Source organism: Hippopotamus amphibius, chromosome 8 (assembly GCF_030028045.1).
Source record: "Hippopotamus amphibius kiboko isolate mHipAmp2 chromosome 8, mHipAmp2.hap2, whole genome shotgun sequence".
Lineage (NCBI taxonomy): Eukaryota > Metazoa > Chordata > Mammalia > Artiodactyla > Hippopotamidae > Hippopotamus > Hippopotamus amphibius.
The window spans coordinates 125,547,661-125,563,826 of NC_080193.1; the positions used below are offsets into that span (position 1 = coordinate 125,547,661).

At 32.7% G+C, this 16,166-nt stretch overlaps 1 protein-coding gene across 2 annotated transcripts in view; it reads right to left on the reverse strand.

The window, feature by feature from the left end:
- Positions 1–243: 243 nt before the first annotated feature.
- MTX2 (metaxin 2) overlaps positions 244–16,166 on the reverse strand; it is a 65,974-nt gene continuing 50,051 nt past the window's right edge. For both annotated transcript variants that reach the window (XM_057746555.1, XM_057746554.1), the window contains 6 exons: positions 11,774–11,850; positions 10,383–10,475; positions 9,833–9,871; positions 9,322–9,447; positions 7,756–7,832; positions 244–704 (listed from right to left, as the gene is read on the reverse strand). In XM_057746555.1, the coding sequence (XP_057602538.1) occupies positions 530–704; positions 7,756–7,832; positions 9,322–9,447; positions 9,833–9,871; positions 10,383–10,475; positions 11,774–11,850 (587 nt within the window). In that variant the 3' untranslated portion in view covers positions 244–529. The remainder of the gene's footprint in view (positions 705–7,755; positions 7,833–9,321; positions 9,448–9,832; positions 9,872–10,382; positions 10,476–11,773; positions 11,851–16,166) is intronic.

Below are 16,166 nucleotides of genomic sequence, written 5' to 3' on the forward strand. Positions count from 1 at the left end.
AAGAAAAATGCTCTTAAATGGTAATCTGTTCCAGGATTTCATTGTTTTCTAATCATTTGCATTTTCTAAGTGCACACTGTTAAGAACATCTTTCCCATGACCAGGTGCACCATGTATTATATCTAGCAAAGTAATCTTGGGAGTATGGAATACAACTTATTGCCTTAGAAAAGACACTTTATTCCATGTATAAAGCTCAGAGGGTAGTTTTCACAAAGATGGAAAGAAGTAAATACACCAGCCTATAGTTGTTTGAGCTTTATTGTTATATGCGTACATGTCAAAAAAACAAAAATTTCAAGATGTAGACTACAACACACCAAATGAAAGCATTCGAAATTATTTTAATGTATACACAAGTAACAGTATAAAGCACATGTATACGATACATTATATAAGCTGTTCTGAGGTTTTTGAAATGCAGTATTTTTGGTTTTAAAATTCTGATACCTTTATCTATTATATCATTCAAGTAACATATATTTCAAAAGTTACTTTTTAAAAATAATAACTAAATTAACATACAACTCTAAGACAATCTGATAGATGAGCTGCCTTTACCAAAATAGTGTTGTTCAATTCTTCTACAGAAAGCAAGGAGGTTGCTATAGTTTTTCACCTTCTCAGAAAGTTCATCATTGGTCAACTGTGTAGTAAGAATGGTGTACAGATGGCCAAACACCAGTGCATCTAGTTCAGTAGGCCTAAAACAAAAGCAGAAATGAGAGTAACATGGTATTTAACTTGTATGGTAGAATATATACTATTTTTTTAAACACTTTATTCACCTATTTAAAAGAAAAAAGTTACATAAGAAATAAATGCTACCCCAACTTGATAGAATTTATTCTATTTTATTGGAGCTTCTGTTGTAAGACACAAAAGAAAAAAATGTTTTAAACTATGATTTACTAGTTGTGTGGCTTGCTTTTTTAAATAGTATCATTTAAATGGGTTAAAATAATATCGGTGTAAAAAAAAAAGAATGTCATACAAAAGGAATTACATAGTATGTAACCTGAAAATAAGAATAATATTGGTGTAAATGATCATAGTCATTTTAATCATTAATTTAGTCACTAAATATATATAACAGGTCTCCAGTGTGCCAGAACTGTGCCAGAGGCTAAAGATATAAAAGCAAGAAAGATATTCTAAGACACGGACACAAAACATAAATCACCACCACACAATTCAGTAAGTGCTTTTACAGATGCATAACCAAAATGCTGTCAAAGCAGAAGACTTCACTGTGGTGCTAGGACAATGTAATGATACCTGATTACCTGATCATAGTAAAGTGATTTAATTTTAAATTACCATTTTTAAAGTAAATTTAGCTTTCTGAAGGAGATATAAGAATGGCTTCAACAAAATTTTTTCTAGGTTTTTTTCCCCCTTTAATTATATATTACTAACAAAAAGATGAAATTTATATCTACCTTGCTACTAACAGTCTATAAACAGAACATCACCAATCGATATCACATTAAAATAATCACAGTAGATCCTTGAACAATACTGGTTTGAACTGTGAAGATCCACTTACACGCAGGTTTTTTTCAATAAATACATACTACAATACTACACAATCCACGGTTGACTGGATCCGCGGAAGTAGAACCGCAGATACAGAGGTCTGAGTGTAAAGTTATACATGGATTTTCAACTGTAGCAGAGGGTGAGCACCCGAGTCCCCTTGCTGTACTGTACTAGCACAATACTACTAAAAGGGGAAAATACCGTCATTATTATGAACTAATTATTGCTGTCAGTCTTAGTGATAACGTTATTGAGAAAACACGTTAGTCGACCTGAAATGTAAAAATATATTGCAGTAATCTGGTTTGGCAGAATAGATTTGGGGATTCGTCAAATCCTAATTCTGTCACTTACTAGCTCTGTGGCCTCCATCGCCTCTGATGAATGACCTCTTTTAATAGTTGCATGGCTTTACAGCTCTTCATGCCACTAATTCCTAAATATTTATCTCCAATCTGAGTTTTTCCCCTAAAGTCCAGAATCATACATTCAAAAGCCTACATAACATCTCCAGTTGAATGCTGAATAAGCATCTCAAACCTGCTTGTCCCCTCATCTTCCCAAAATAAAAGTCACCACTACCCACCACCTGTTCAAGCCAAAAATCTGAGTTACTCTTGAGTCCTTTCTCTTACCCTCTCATATCCATCAGCAAGTGAGACACAACCACCTAAATACGTCCTGAATACTACCACTTATCTATTATCACCTCCTCATCTGAGCCACTATCATTCTCACCTAGGCCACTGTGCTAGCCTCCTGCTCTGTCTCCCTGCTTCTACTTACTGCTTCTGCTACTTTTTAAAAAATACCACCAGCTCATACCACTCCAAGCATAAAACATTCCAATGAATTTCCACTCCACTTATATTAACATGCCAAACTCCTTACCCAAAGCATACAACTCTTAGATGACCTGGCTCCTGCTTACCTCATCTCCTTCCATTTTCAACACACAACCATAAATGGCTTTGCTTTTCCCATTTGAACATAAGCTCTAGCCAATCTTAGGGCCCTGACCCAACTATTTCTGCTGCCTGGAACACTCTTCCCTTGACTTCATATTCCTGGCTCCTCCCTGTTTTTCAGAATACAACTTAAATGTCACATCTTAAAGCCTCCCCTGACCACTCACACTAAAGTGGACGTACAGTCACTTATCATGATGTGATCCTATCTTAATTCTCTATATGGCACTTAAAACTAATATTTGTTTTTAATTCATTATCTGTCTCCTTCTACCAGGACATTGTCTACTTGTTTCCTGCTGTGTCCCCAACACCTAGAACAATGTCTGGCCCAAAGTAGGTTCTCAATAAATATGTATTTAATGAATCGATAAAAAGGTGAAGTACTTTTCATACTTAACTGTTTACTTAATGTTTCCCTCATTATACTCTAAATTCTCTAAAGGTAACACTGTGTATGTCTTTATAACCCCAGTTCTTAGCAAAGTACCTAAGAAACTGAATGGTTATTTGCTGAATGAATAAATGAAATAGAAAAGAAAGCATCCTGCCTAAGTTGTATAGGATATTTAATTTTTCAAGAGTAGTTATTCACATTCTTCCAAAGCCTTCCCTCTTTTGACACATTCATGAAGTATTAATCAAAGTCAAATGTGCAATTTATGACCATGTTTAAGAGGGTAGTCAACAGGATAGTTTTAAAAAAGCACAAATGTCCTGGGACTTAATACCACCATGATCCTAGCATTACAGATGAAGAATCAATAACAAATGGATACCTGAAAAAAACCAAGGATGTAGAACGTAGATAAACATTGAGCTAAGGCACTCTGTGAGAAGTAATACAAACACCAACTCTTCCAGATCCCTAAACGTATTTCTTAAAATGTGTATCTTATCTCACCAATTCAGGATTTATTTTCCTAATCCTTATTTAGGATTAACTACCCTTTGCTTCTTATACTAGAGCCTAAAAAAGGTGAATATATTCTCTGATGCAACTTCCAGTAGGGTAGATGGACATCTTTTATCAATAAATGAAGGCTCTGAATGAGCTCAGGTGTGAATGTATGTTCAAACCAGAGTGGTCTAGAAGTACCCCTGAAGTGGTCAAAATGTTATTTGCTGCAAATACATACATCCACATAACTCAAAAGGGGCTGAATTATATACGGGTAACAAGCATACAAAAACTGATCTGACGTTACCAAAAGATAGCAACTTTGCGACAAATTATTTTCAGAACATCTAACAGGAAAGAGTACATTATACTAAACAAAAACACACACATAGCTTTTAATGCATATTTTTTGTAATCCTTACAAATTTCTGCAACTACTTATATTAGCTGACTCTGACATATGTTATCAATTCCCACAATTCTTTCTTTTTAAAAAGTACACTGTGGTAGTGGGGACACAACTGTATATCACAGCTAAAACTCAGAAATATACACATGAAAGTGTCAATTTTACTTTTTGTAAATTATACCACAATAAACCTGACTTTTAAAAAAAAGCAATAAACACAGAAAAATATGTGCAACTCCTATGAGAGACAAGGACAAAAAATTACACTTTACCCACTATTTCTATTGAATTGTTAAATCAGGCCAAGATTTCATGTACCTCCAGTTTTAATTACCTTTTCTATATAATATGGAGAGAAAATATAACAATTCCACCCTTCTGCTTACTAAGCAGTTTGTGGATTGTAATTTGGATATAGATAGCAACTCTCCTCCTAACACCTTCAACATCTTTCATATTGCTGCTTTCTCATCCTGCATTATCACTCTTTCCACATTTCCACTGGTTATCTACTATTCTTTTTTTTTCCAGTTTTACTGAGAAATAACTGACATACATCACTGTATAAGTTTAAGGTGTACAACATGATGGTTTGATTTACATAAATATGTCGTAAAATTGTTACCACAACAGGTTCAGCTAACATCCATTGGTTGTCTACTATTCTCTCATTTGAATATAAAAATAAAGATGCTACCACAAAATGTGAATGTTTTCCTAACCTTTCCCATTAAAAATTTTTTTGCACTTATCTTTTTCAAAGTTTTCTTCAGGAATTTCCCTGGTGGCACAGTGGTTAACAATCAGCCTGCCAATGCAGGGGACACAGGTTGGAGCCCTGGTCCGGGAAGATCCCAGATGCCGCGGAGCAACTAAGCCCATGTGCCACAACTACTGAGCCTGCACTCTAGAGCCCGCAAGTACTGAGCCTGTGTACCACAACTACTGAAGCCCACGCGCCAAGAGCCCATGCTCTGCAACAAGAGAAGCCACTGCAATGAGAAGCCCGAGCACCCACAACGAAGGGTAGCCTCCGCTCGCCACAATTAGAGAAAGCCTGACTGCAGCAATGAAAACCCAACACAGCCAATGAATGAATGAATGAATAAATAAATAAATAAATAAATAAATAAATAAAAATTTTTAGAAAGTTTTCTTCAATTATTATGGTTCCACATTTCTTTCTCTGATACCTCTCATAGTCTAGTTTCAAAAACATTAATTTTGTCTGAATGTTCCCTCATTTTTCTTTCCCATTATACTATTAACTTGTCATTTCTCCATACTAACAGAAATAACCTACATATCCTTTCTTTATATATCAATCACTGATCTTCAGAACTATCATTCAAATTTGTAAATCAGGCGCCTTGCCATCAACTTTGCTATACATTGCCTTTGGATGTTTTTAGGCAATTTTCCCTTAATTTTCTTAACTGGTAATTTCTCAATTGGATAAACCTCAATGAAATCCTATTCCCGCCCTGAAATTTTTCTTAAGGTTCCCAAGTATAATTTTTGCATCATTTCTTCAAAATATTTTCTTATCAGTATATGAAGGTATATTTTCAAATTTTACCATTTACTTAATGGTTAATAGCAGTACTTTTTCTTTTTCAAACCTAACTCCTTTTCCCATTTCTCATTCAATTTAATGTAGTCTTAACCAACATTTACTGAGCTTCCTCTAGCAGGTTTTGTTTGGAAAACACATAGACCCTCAAGGAGCTCATAAATGCTTTAAAGTAGTATAACTCTTTCTATTCTGATTACATTTAGAAAAATTATTTTTTTTCTTCCTCTTCCCCTTTATTAAAAAGGTAACGTGAAAATATCACTTTAAGGAAAGTTTTAGTTTTTTATTTCAAATCCATTCACCAGGTGAAAGGGAATAAATGACCCAGTCTTTGTGTAGGTGTCTTAACAGATACCACATCAGCAAGATCACACGTATGCAACAGATAGCACAGATTTTGTTTGAGTTGCATTTTAGAAATATGATTTAAATATTTAAAAGCTACCAACACAATATATTATGGAGGATAAAAAGGCCAACAATTGTTAGTACCTACTTTGTATTATTTCTAATTTTCTTTCAAATTCACTTTCCTTTTTCCTTTCCACCATTTTGCTTCCTTGTCCTCTTTTCTCAATTACTATTCTGGCCACAAGATCTCCCTCAACTTTCTCTTTCTCTCATCAAGTAAAGCAACTCAGTTTCTTCCACAAGGCCTCTCAACAGGTCTAGCAGGTAAGCTAGAAGAAAAGTTGATTCATTCTAATTTTAGAGGGTAAGGAGAAGATACACAAGGAAATGAATTTTAATATTCAACAATTGGGTAAAATTAAAAATTAAAACTATGCTATACTTCAATCATAAAAATGTTTATCTAAGTCTCGTATAAGGTAAAATTATTTCAAAAACCTATACCTTAATACCAGCTAAATAGTCTCCCAATTGCAAACCTTTGTTTTTGCACCTATTCTAAATTTTGAATTTTCATTACAAGTTTAAAAATAATTATACCCTTATGAAGAAAAAAAGTTTTTGATATTTCCACTGAATCACATGCCAAATGATACCTAGTTACTAACTCTTTGACACTGAGTTTAAATGAGGAGAAAAAAAAAGCTAGATCTTATCCTGGCCTCCCATGGAGACAGCAGCATGCATAACAAAACTAACTCCTAAAACAAAATGATGCACTTCAAACAATAAAATACATCCCTTCTGAGCTTTTCAGCTCCTAAGAAAAGGGACTACATAATACTAACATTTTGATACATTCCTTCTGTATTAGAGACTAAACAACTAGAATCTGCATAGCAAACATCACCATAAATATGAACATAGCTGTAAAAAAAATAAATAAATAAAAAATTTAAAAAAAAGAACATAGCTGTAGAAACTTTACCTACCAGGATTTCATAGTTTGAACTCTATGACCTTTCTGCTTCAAAGATCAACAGACTTCAATTTTATTTTATTATCAGTTATATAGCATATACATTAATATAACTTTAATATTTCCAAGCTATCATCAGTCATTTTTGCTACAAATATTATTATCTCCACCAAAAGATGTCTGATATAGCTATAGATGAATACCTATGAAGATATAATAATAGCAAATAAACCTTTTCAAAAATTATCAATCTAAAAGTCAAGAGATTTTTATTAAAAAGCCAAAAAAAGATTAGATTCTAAGCAAACCAATGAGGTTAAAATGATAATTTAAACCCATCTTAAGCTAGATCACAGGACAGCTGATTCTGATATACTAAAATTATAACAAAAAAATTAATTCTTTGCCTACATTAGATATTATTTTCCAAATTACAAAAAAATTGTCCTAATAGAACATGAATTACTCAATTTACATATATATACACATATATTTAATCTATATCCTCCACAATTATTTCTATGCTTTACAAATATTTTCATTAAATTTTAAAAGAAAAGTTCATAATCGTGCTTGTCCATCCAACAAAATTTTTTACTGTTTAGTTTTATTCACTTTTCTAGTTCACAGGGTATCATCCTATACAGACAAGCATGGCTACACTTCGTTTTAATAATACTTTGCAAGCTCAGAATTTTGTTAAGATGTCATAGTTCCATACAAAGCACCCTGAACAACCTCTAGTAGAACCTCTAGCATAACATACAGTAATGATGGGTTTACATGTCTGCCCTCAGGAGAAAATTCTTAATGGCTAGCACTGCATTTCAGAAATCTTAGTCTCCCAGAAGCTAGTGCTATGCCTGACACCCAAGAAATTACTGGTTAATGAGTGCAAAAATGAACTTTAATATAACTCTTTTCATAAATAGTTCTTGATAAAACAATTCCTCTATAATAAAATGTTTGATACGATAAGTATAATAAAATAATAATACAGAAAGAAACGAAAAAGAATAAAATTCTTACTGCTTATTGAAGAAATATGGTTGCGTTCCCAGTCTCTGAGAAAGAGCTTGACAGCACTGGTCTACATCTTCTAAGACCTAACACAAGCAACAGAGCCCAAAGAAAAATATTTAAATTAGCAAAGCAATAAAATGTGTCTAAAATTTAATTTGTATCATAGTTTAAAATAAAAATATAAATTTAGGTAACTGTTTATAGTATATTTAAATCAGACTATAGACCGCATGGAGAACATAAGCAATACTTTCTATATATGAAATAGGAAGAAAATTTGAGAGCAAATTTCCTTTAAATGCAAATACATTTAATTAAGTTACGTAGAAAGATTATGATCAAGAAAGTTTTCATCTCAAAACTCTACTCCCTACAAAAATGTTTTCCTGAATCCATATAATCAAATGACTTCACATACATTAAAAAATCTGTTTCAGTAAAAGCATTTGAATTGTCTTCCCACTAAATAGATTTTATTTACTCCATCCCTATTCATTTACCCAATCCCCCTTGTGGCCAATGGTACACATCAATGAGTTGGCTGACTAGGACAAGGGGTATCTTTGAAAGAGACATTAATTAGCTTAAGGATGCTCAAACTCATGACCTTGACAAAATATATATTTTTATAATTTTGCTACTTCAGTAAATTTAAGACCAAAGAAAAGCAAGTATATTAAGCACTGCATTTAACAGGGTTGGGTTTTTTTTTTAAGCCCTGATGCTGCAGATCTATATTTATTGGCATAAAAAATGCCCACAATGTATTGCTGAATGGAAAAAAAATTAGGTTATAGAGTGGCAGGTATATGATCCCACTTAAAGAAAATGTCACCGGGACTTCTCTGGTGGTCCAGGGGTAAAGAATCCTTGGTCGGGGAACTAAGATCCCACATGCCGCAGGGCAACTAAGCCAATGTGCCACAACTACTGAGCTCACATGCCTCAACTAAAGAAGAGAAAACCCGCATGCCACAACCAGAGAGAAGCCTGAGTGCCGCAATGAAGAGCACGCACGCCACAATGGAACGATCCCACATGGCTCAATGAAGATCCCGTGTGCCTGCAACTAAGACCTGACGCACCCAAAAGAAACAAAGTAAATATTTAAAAAAAGAAAAGAAAATGTTATTAAGAGACACCTAGAAGATCGTTTTCCATATAGTTAACAGTGGCAATTTCTAGGTGGTAGGATTCCAAACAACTTTAATTCCCTTTTTGAAGTTTTCTGTATTACATAATTTGTTTTACAATAAGCACGTGTGATTTTTATAAAAGAAAAAATACTTCATTTCAGAGAAAATAAGAGTAAATGTTTTGTTAATTTTTTTTAATTGTGTTGGGAACTGTTTTTGTTTTTGTTTTTGTTTTCGGCCTCAACACGCAGCATGTGGGATCTTAGTTCCCCAACCAGGGATTGAACCTGAGCCCTCTGCATTGAAAGAACAGAGTCTTAACCACTGGACCACCAGGGAAGTTCCCTAGGATTTTTTTTAAAGGACTATCAATTAGAAAAATCTTCTCTTTATGTATTAAAAGTTGAGAATTTTATCAAGTTCAATCGGAACTGACCTGGTCCAGAGTCTTGTTACCCCATCCAATAGCTTTCATCTTACGTTTGACTTCCCACTGTTTCTGATAGGCCAAAATATGGTTCAGAGGCCAAGGGTAAGGAGATCCATACCTAGCATGAGTGATCTAAAGCAAAAAGATTATGTTAAAAATATGATTCTAAAAACAAAGCCTGTTTTTGCAAATGAAATTCTAAGGGAAATATATGTTCAGAAACCACAAATAGAGCAATCTGAAAAAACAAAAACATAACTTGCAATCTAAAAATTAAAATTTTACACCATTCCCTTTAAAAATATATAAACTTTTATGTATTCTGCAACCAGTTATATCAAACAATGACACATAGCTTCCCTAAAATGTATGTGCAAGCAAAATTAAAGTAAGTGAAAAACTATACCACTAATGGTATAAACCACAATGTTTCATTTATGAGCAGGGACTTATGATTCTGAGCAAAAGTGTTTTTTCATTAAATTTTAATTAAGATAAATGTTGCAGAACCACTCACCTCCCCTACAGTAGCTTCATCACACCACTGAAGATACAACTAGGAAAAAAAAAATAGTCACCAAAACTTTAGAATATCAAAGAGAAAATGGATAAAGAAAGTTATTGCTTGCCAGGGTAATTTTTTTATAAGCCAACTTCATAAAAGTCACATTGTGAGGTTTTTCTTGTGTTTTTTTTTCTTGGCTAATGTTGCTACATATAGAATTATTAAACTTAATGGAGGTACTTATAAAAACATTCCTTATTCATAAAATATATCTCTAAATACCTAAAGTATCTTACAGATACTATTTAAATGAATTTCACAAGACCAAAATAAAATAATGAGTGGGCAAGAGTCCCTCCTGTTTACAAATAGAAAAACTAGAAATGAAAATATCAGGCAATTTGTTCAAAGATAATGCTCAAATAATTTGGATAACCACACTAGCCCTAGAATTTGCTTGACTATTTTCCTATTATTCAGTAACTTTAATATAACCCATAAGAAAGGTAATCTTTTATGAGAGAGAAAGCTTATTTTCAAGGCCTGTTATCTTCTATTATACCTCTGCAGTCAACAGCATATTGTTGACTAATTCCATGTAGGCTTTCATTTCTGCTTTTTGGACTTCATCCAGCCCATCACTAAGAGAATGGCCCTGAAGGGAATTTAAAAAAATGTAAAAGAGCATCATATTAAATACACAAAAACTTTCAGTTATCTCACTACCAACTACTACAACATCAATGTTTTACTGCAAATGTCCAATGGATTAATTTCCAAAATGCCCCGTATAACATAATTATTTTATGTGAAAAAATAATTAATATTTTGCTAACACTACAAAATATTAATAAATATTTGTCATTACAAAAATGTATCTTTCAAGAAACAAAATTACATTATTATTTCACAAAAGAAGAAAACAAGGATGGTCAGTAAACCTTCTTCTTTTTTAAGAGACTAACCTTCTTAGTAATAAAATGAATTCCAAAAGACTGACATGTGTTGCTTATAAAGCAAAGAATTTCTAAATGTTATTAGTAAAAGATAGGGAAACAGACACTAATTTTTAAATTCTAATACACTACAGTAATGAGTGGATGCATAAAACAGTATAAGCTTTAGTTCAATCTGATAATCTGCTGTAAGATTTTAAAAATGCATACGCTATAGCATTGTATTATCACTCTCAGGAATTTATCCTAAGGAGATAATTTAAGTGTACAAAGATGTATGTACAAGAATATTTATCTTTGCACACAATAACAGCAAAAAGTTGGCAACAACTTAAGTGTCCATCAATAAAGACTTAAGTAAATAAATTATAATACATCCATATAATAGACTATTATACAACAATTTAAAAGGATAATACATATGTATAGTCATTAACATGGAAGAATTTCCAAACATATTGATGATTTTAAAAGGCAGGTTGTAAAATAATACATAATACTATGGCCTATATTTTTCTACATATGCAAAAAAAAAAAAAAAAATCCAGAAGGATGTTTCCCAAAATGTTAATGGAGGTTTGTTCTTTGATAACTGTTAAAATCTAAACTGAATAATTCAAATGGTAAATGGTAATTCAAATGTATCAATAATAAGTATTGATACATTCAACTTCTAAACATATTCTATAACTCCCTTCTCAAAGGTTAATCTGGTACTTTACAATAACCTAATAGTTTTCATTTGTGACTACAATTCTCATAAGCATGAGTTAGAAAATTACCTATCTCTTTGTAAAGATCAAATGGCCTCTTTTGCCATTGATTTACATTATGGGGGAAAAACACTTACTCTTTAGAAATATTTCTCTGGTAGTTTACATTAGCATTTTATAAAACTAGGTTAAAATCAACATAAATGTTACAACATGCTAAAGAATGATGAGTGACTTATTTAAGAGTAATTATGATCAAATGCATTTAATATCTTTTTTATTACCTTGGCTTTAACGAATTGGACTATTGGACCAAGTTCTGATACTACTTGATTTCCTACGTGAATAAAAGGTACTTTACCTGTTGAGGGGGAAAAAAAATGTGAAAACACTCTCAGTAAATTAAAGTTTGTGCTAAAAAGGAAATCAACACAAAACTGGCATACGTTTTATTAATACACAGTTGCATAACACTATAACTTTTGAAAATTATAGTTAAATGTATATGTTAAATTCTAAAAATTTTTAAACATTAATTAGTGACCAATTTTAAAACAAAAGAGAAAAACAAGGAGATTCATTTCTAGAGTTCTCACATATAATAAAAGATCACAATATTCCCTTTTCAGAGCTAACACTAATAAATCACTATATATCACTAAATACTAATTATTCAATTTATACGAACCAAGCCTAGTCACTGGTTCATGACCACCAACAGCTTTGTAAAAATTTAACTGGGCATTCTCTTCAGAGTACAATGAATGAATCTATACTTAAACTATATTTATGAAGCCTTTTTTTTTTTTTTACATCTACTACCTTCAAATCTCAGGTACCCATTCAGGGGTGTTTAGGCACATAATGGTGCATTAATAAATGTATCTGACTCAAAAATACCAGAAATTAAGAGAATAACAATCTTTGAAAGTATGCTAGCTTATGAATTATAATACAAACTATGCTCCCAACACATGTGGGGAGAAAAGAATAAGTGGTATGCTTATAAAAACCAGCTTCTCTAAATAAATGCCACATTAAAAAGTAATACTTCGTTTTTTATAAATACTAACAATTGATGAAATTATCAGAGATGATGATCTCCAAACAGCAATGAAGTCTACCTCAAATGCTAGAGGATGAAATTTTGTCAAACCTAGTTCAAATAGAGTTCACACTAACAGCAGGCTTCTTCATGGTCCTTTTCAACAGATTCACTCCTCCCTGACTCAGACAGCCTAAGGGTAATGGATGAGGTGCACAGCACCAACAAAAGCTTCATCTGCATCCACAGGATAACATTACAAAGGAAAGGCAGGCCTTTTGGAATACAACTCAACAGATCTATTTAGAAGACATTTCCATTTCCCAATGTAAAAACACTGAATTCTGCATTCCTTTTTTCTACTGCTTTATATATCTTGCAAAAGAGAAAAAAATTTCTTATCTGCATAAGTATTACATCATACTCTTTTTTAACTTGGGATAAAATCTTCGTAACTACTATACTGCTAGAAATAGTGCAGGTCCTCTGAGAGAATATGATCAGAGAATGAAAACTACGAGGGTGAGTCAAAAATTATCCACACTCCCGCCGTGTGGCCAACAAGAGTTTTAACACAACCGGAGCGCGGATAATTTTTGACTCCCCCTCGTACTTGTGAGTGAATGTCTAGAATGAAGAGTATTTTGGGGTGGTACACTTTGACAGCAAAGCGTATTTCTCATCTTCAACATCCAGTCTGGGGTTCTTGGAAGACAGTTTATAGAGCCATAACTTGTCTTACTGCACTTTGCTCTATTGTGTTTTGCAGATATTGCGTGTTTTTACAAACTGAAGGTTCGTGGCAACCCTGCATTGAGTAAGTGTATTGGCGCCATTTTTCCAAGAGCATTTGCTTACTTTATGTCTCTGTGTCACATTTTGGTAGGTAATTTTCACAATACTTCAAACATTTTCATTATTATTATATGTGTTATAAATATAAAACTTTAAAGGATGAGGAGCTGCTTCTTATGGACGAACAAAGAAAGCGGTTTCTTGAGATGCAGTCAACTCCTAGTGAGCACGTTGTGAAGACTGCTGCAATGACAACAAGGGATTCAGAATATGACATAAACTTAGTTCAAAAAACAGCAGCAGCGTTTGACAGGATTAACTCCAATTCTGAAAGATGTTCTACTGTGGGTAAAATGCTGTCAGACAGCAACGCATGCTACATAGAAATCGTTTGTGAAAGGAAGAGTCAACCGATGAGGCAGACTTCAATGTTGCCTTATTTTCAGAAATGGCCACAGCCACCCAGCCTTCAGCAGCCACCACCCTGATGTGTCAACATGGAGGCAAGACCCTCCACCAGCAAAAAGGTTTTGGCTCACTGAAGGCTCAGACAATACTTTTTAGCAACAAAGTATTTCTAATTGAGACATAGATATTGTTTTTTAGCCACAATGCTATTTCACACTTAACAGACTACAGTATAGTGTAAACATAACTTTTATATCCATTGGGAAACCAAAAAGTTCATGTGAGTCACTTTATTGCGATATTCGCTTTACTGTGGTGGTCTGGAACCAAATCCTCAATATCTCCAAGGTCTGCCTGTATCTTATTTCTTTTCTTAAAAATACTTTGAGTACTGTAGATTCTGAAGGAGGGAAGCAGTGTGGGTAGTCAACTGAATACTCATATATCTCTAAATATAAAGGAAGAAATAAAAATCAAGGCAACAAATTAGAAGTAAATAATGTTTTCTATCACTAGCCTGACAAAGTGGAGTTAATGTTATATCCTTATTATTGGAGGTAATCAGACAAAAGCAGAGTGAGACAGTTATTTTCTGGCACCAATCAAAAGTCATAAAAGAAAACCAAAGGCCCTGCTTCTCATTTTAGGCTGAATAATCATTTTTGGAACTTTTATATTTAAAGAAAGCAAGAAGATGTTGACAAGTAAGTTTATTTGTTCAGAGAGTATTAGAAATAGAAAGGACCTTGGATGTCATCTAATCCAACCTCCTAATATTACAGATGAAGTCACTGAGGCTCAAAGAAGAGAAGTGAAATTTCCCAAGAAAACTATTAATATGTGACAAAGTCATGGAAGGGTTAGAGTAAAAATTTCCTAACTCTTTGCCAAGTGGTCTTCTGACTATTCCATGTTGCTCTCTGCTTTAAAAATATACCAACAAAAAGATCAAACAAGCAAATAAAATAAAAGACATTCCCATGGTCACCCAAATCATACGATGAAAGAAAATAAAACTAGAGACATGATGAAATTTAAATACCTTAACAGAAAGTGCCATTTTCATCTACCTATAGGAGACTTCTCCTCCTGTGAATGTATGTATATATGCATGTACTGTAGTCTCTATAATACTTATCTTTGTCATTCACAGAAGCTATAAAGATGGATAACCACCTAGGTAATACTATATATAGTACAGTCATTTCAGGAAATGGGTGGATAAGCTATATGGCTTCTCCTTGATTTGTCAAAGATATTAACTTCAGTATTAGATAACTAACCTTTTTATATGTATATCTACATTCTTTATATGACTACACAGAGGGAAAAGATGGACAGAACCCAATATAATTCATTTCACCAGAATTCAGTAAAGTTTATAAAACCTATGTATGAAATTAAAACAGAATGATTCAATTAATAGCCTTCAAGAATCTAAAATAAGTCTAAAAATTCATTTATGAAAATCTTTTTTAAATGTATTTTCATAAACCTATAAATGTAGAGGTATTCATATAGAATTATCAGCGTGTACAGGGAGGGTATCTTCACAGCTTTTGACAATTATTACTACCCTTAAGACTGAGTTCATGATAAAAAAAATGTCATTCTTAACGATACAAGTCATTCCTGAGTTATTACCACAATGAAGAAATCAATAAATGTCTCCCTAAAAAGCAATGTAACATTCTTATACCAATCAGTTATATTCAACAAATTTATTCAGAAGCAGAGGTTCCATGTGTTGTTATTGCTCCAGCAAAACCATAATTAGAATAACGCACATCAAGTCTATTTATTTATCAGATTTGGTGGCACTATATTTTCATACTAAAAATTATCTAAATCATATTTATTTAAAATTGTACCTTAATCTACTAATATGTGATATACAGAAAAGGCAACACTGATTATAAAAAAAAATGGCAGAAAGGCTAAAACCTTAATTAAAAAAGTACCATAAAACCTGTTAAAATAAAACAAAAAGAATTAGAAACCAAAAATATTCAGATCTATGGCAAGTTAATTTAATTATTCCACAATCTCTCTTCTTCCATCAGCATAATGGGAGAATATAATTTAATGAAGTGTATTTAATAATGAATGGATTCATTAATATTAAAATCTGTTTTCTGAAGAAGGAACAGTCTTATGTAAATAAGACTGGGGAAAATCTGAGATTATGTATTTTCGTAACATTGACTATTTGAAACAATTCCCCTAACTTTCCAGTAATCATCTTTGACCAGAGTTGAAATGAGTAAACATGTCACCCCAAGATTGTCAAGTTTGCAACTGTTACTTTATAAAACAATGGGAAAATTCTTCAAAGGGTAAACAAAAAGTATAGGCCTTTAAAAAATCTAGGTACAAACTGGACTATCATTGCAATTTTATCAATGCAGAATATTAACAGAGAAGAAAAA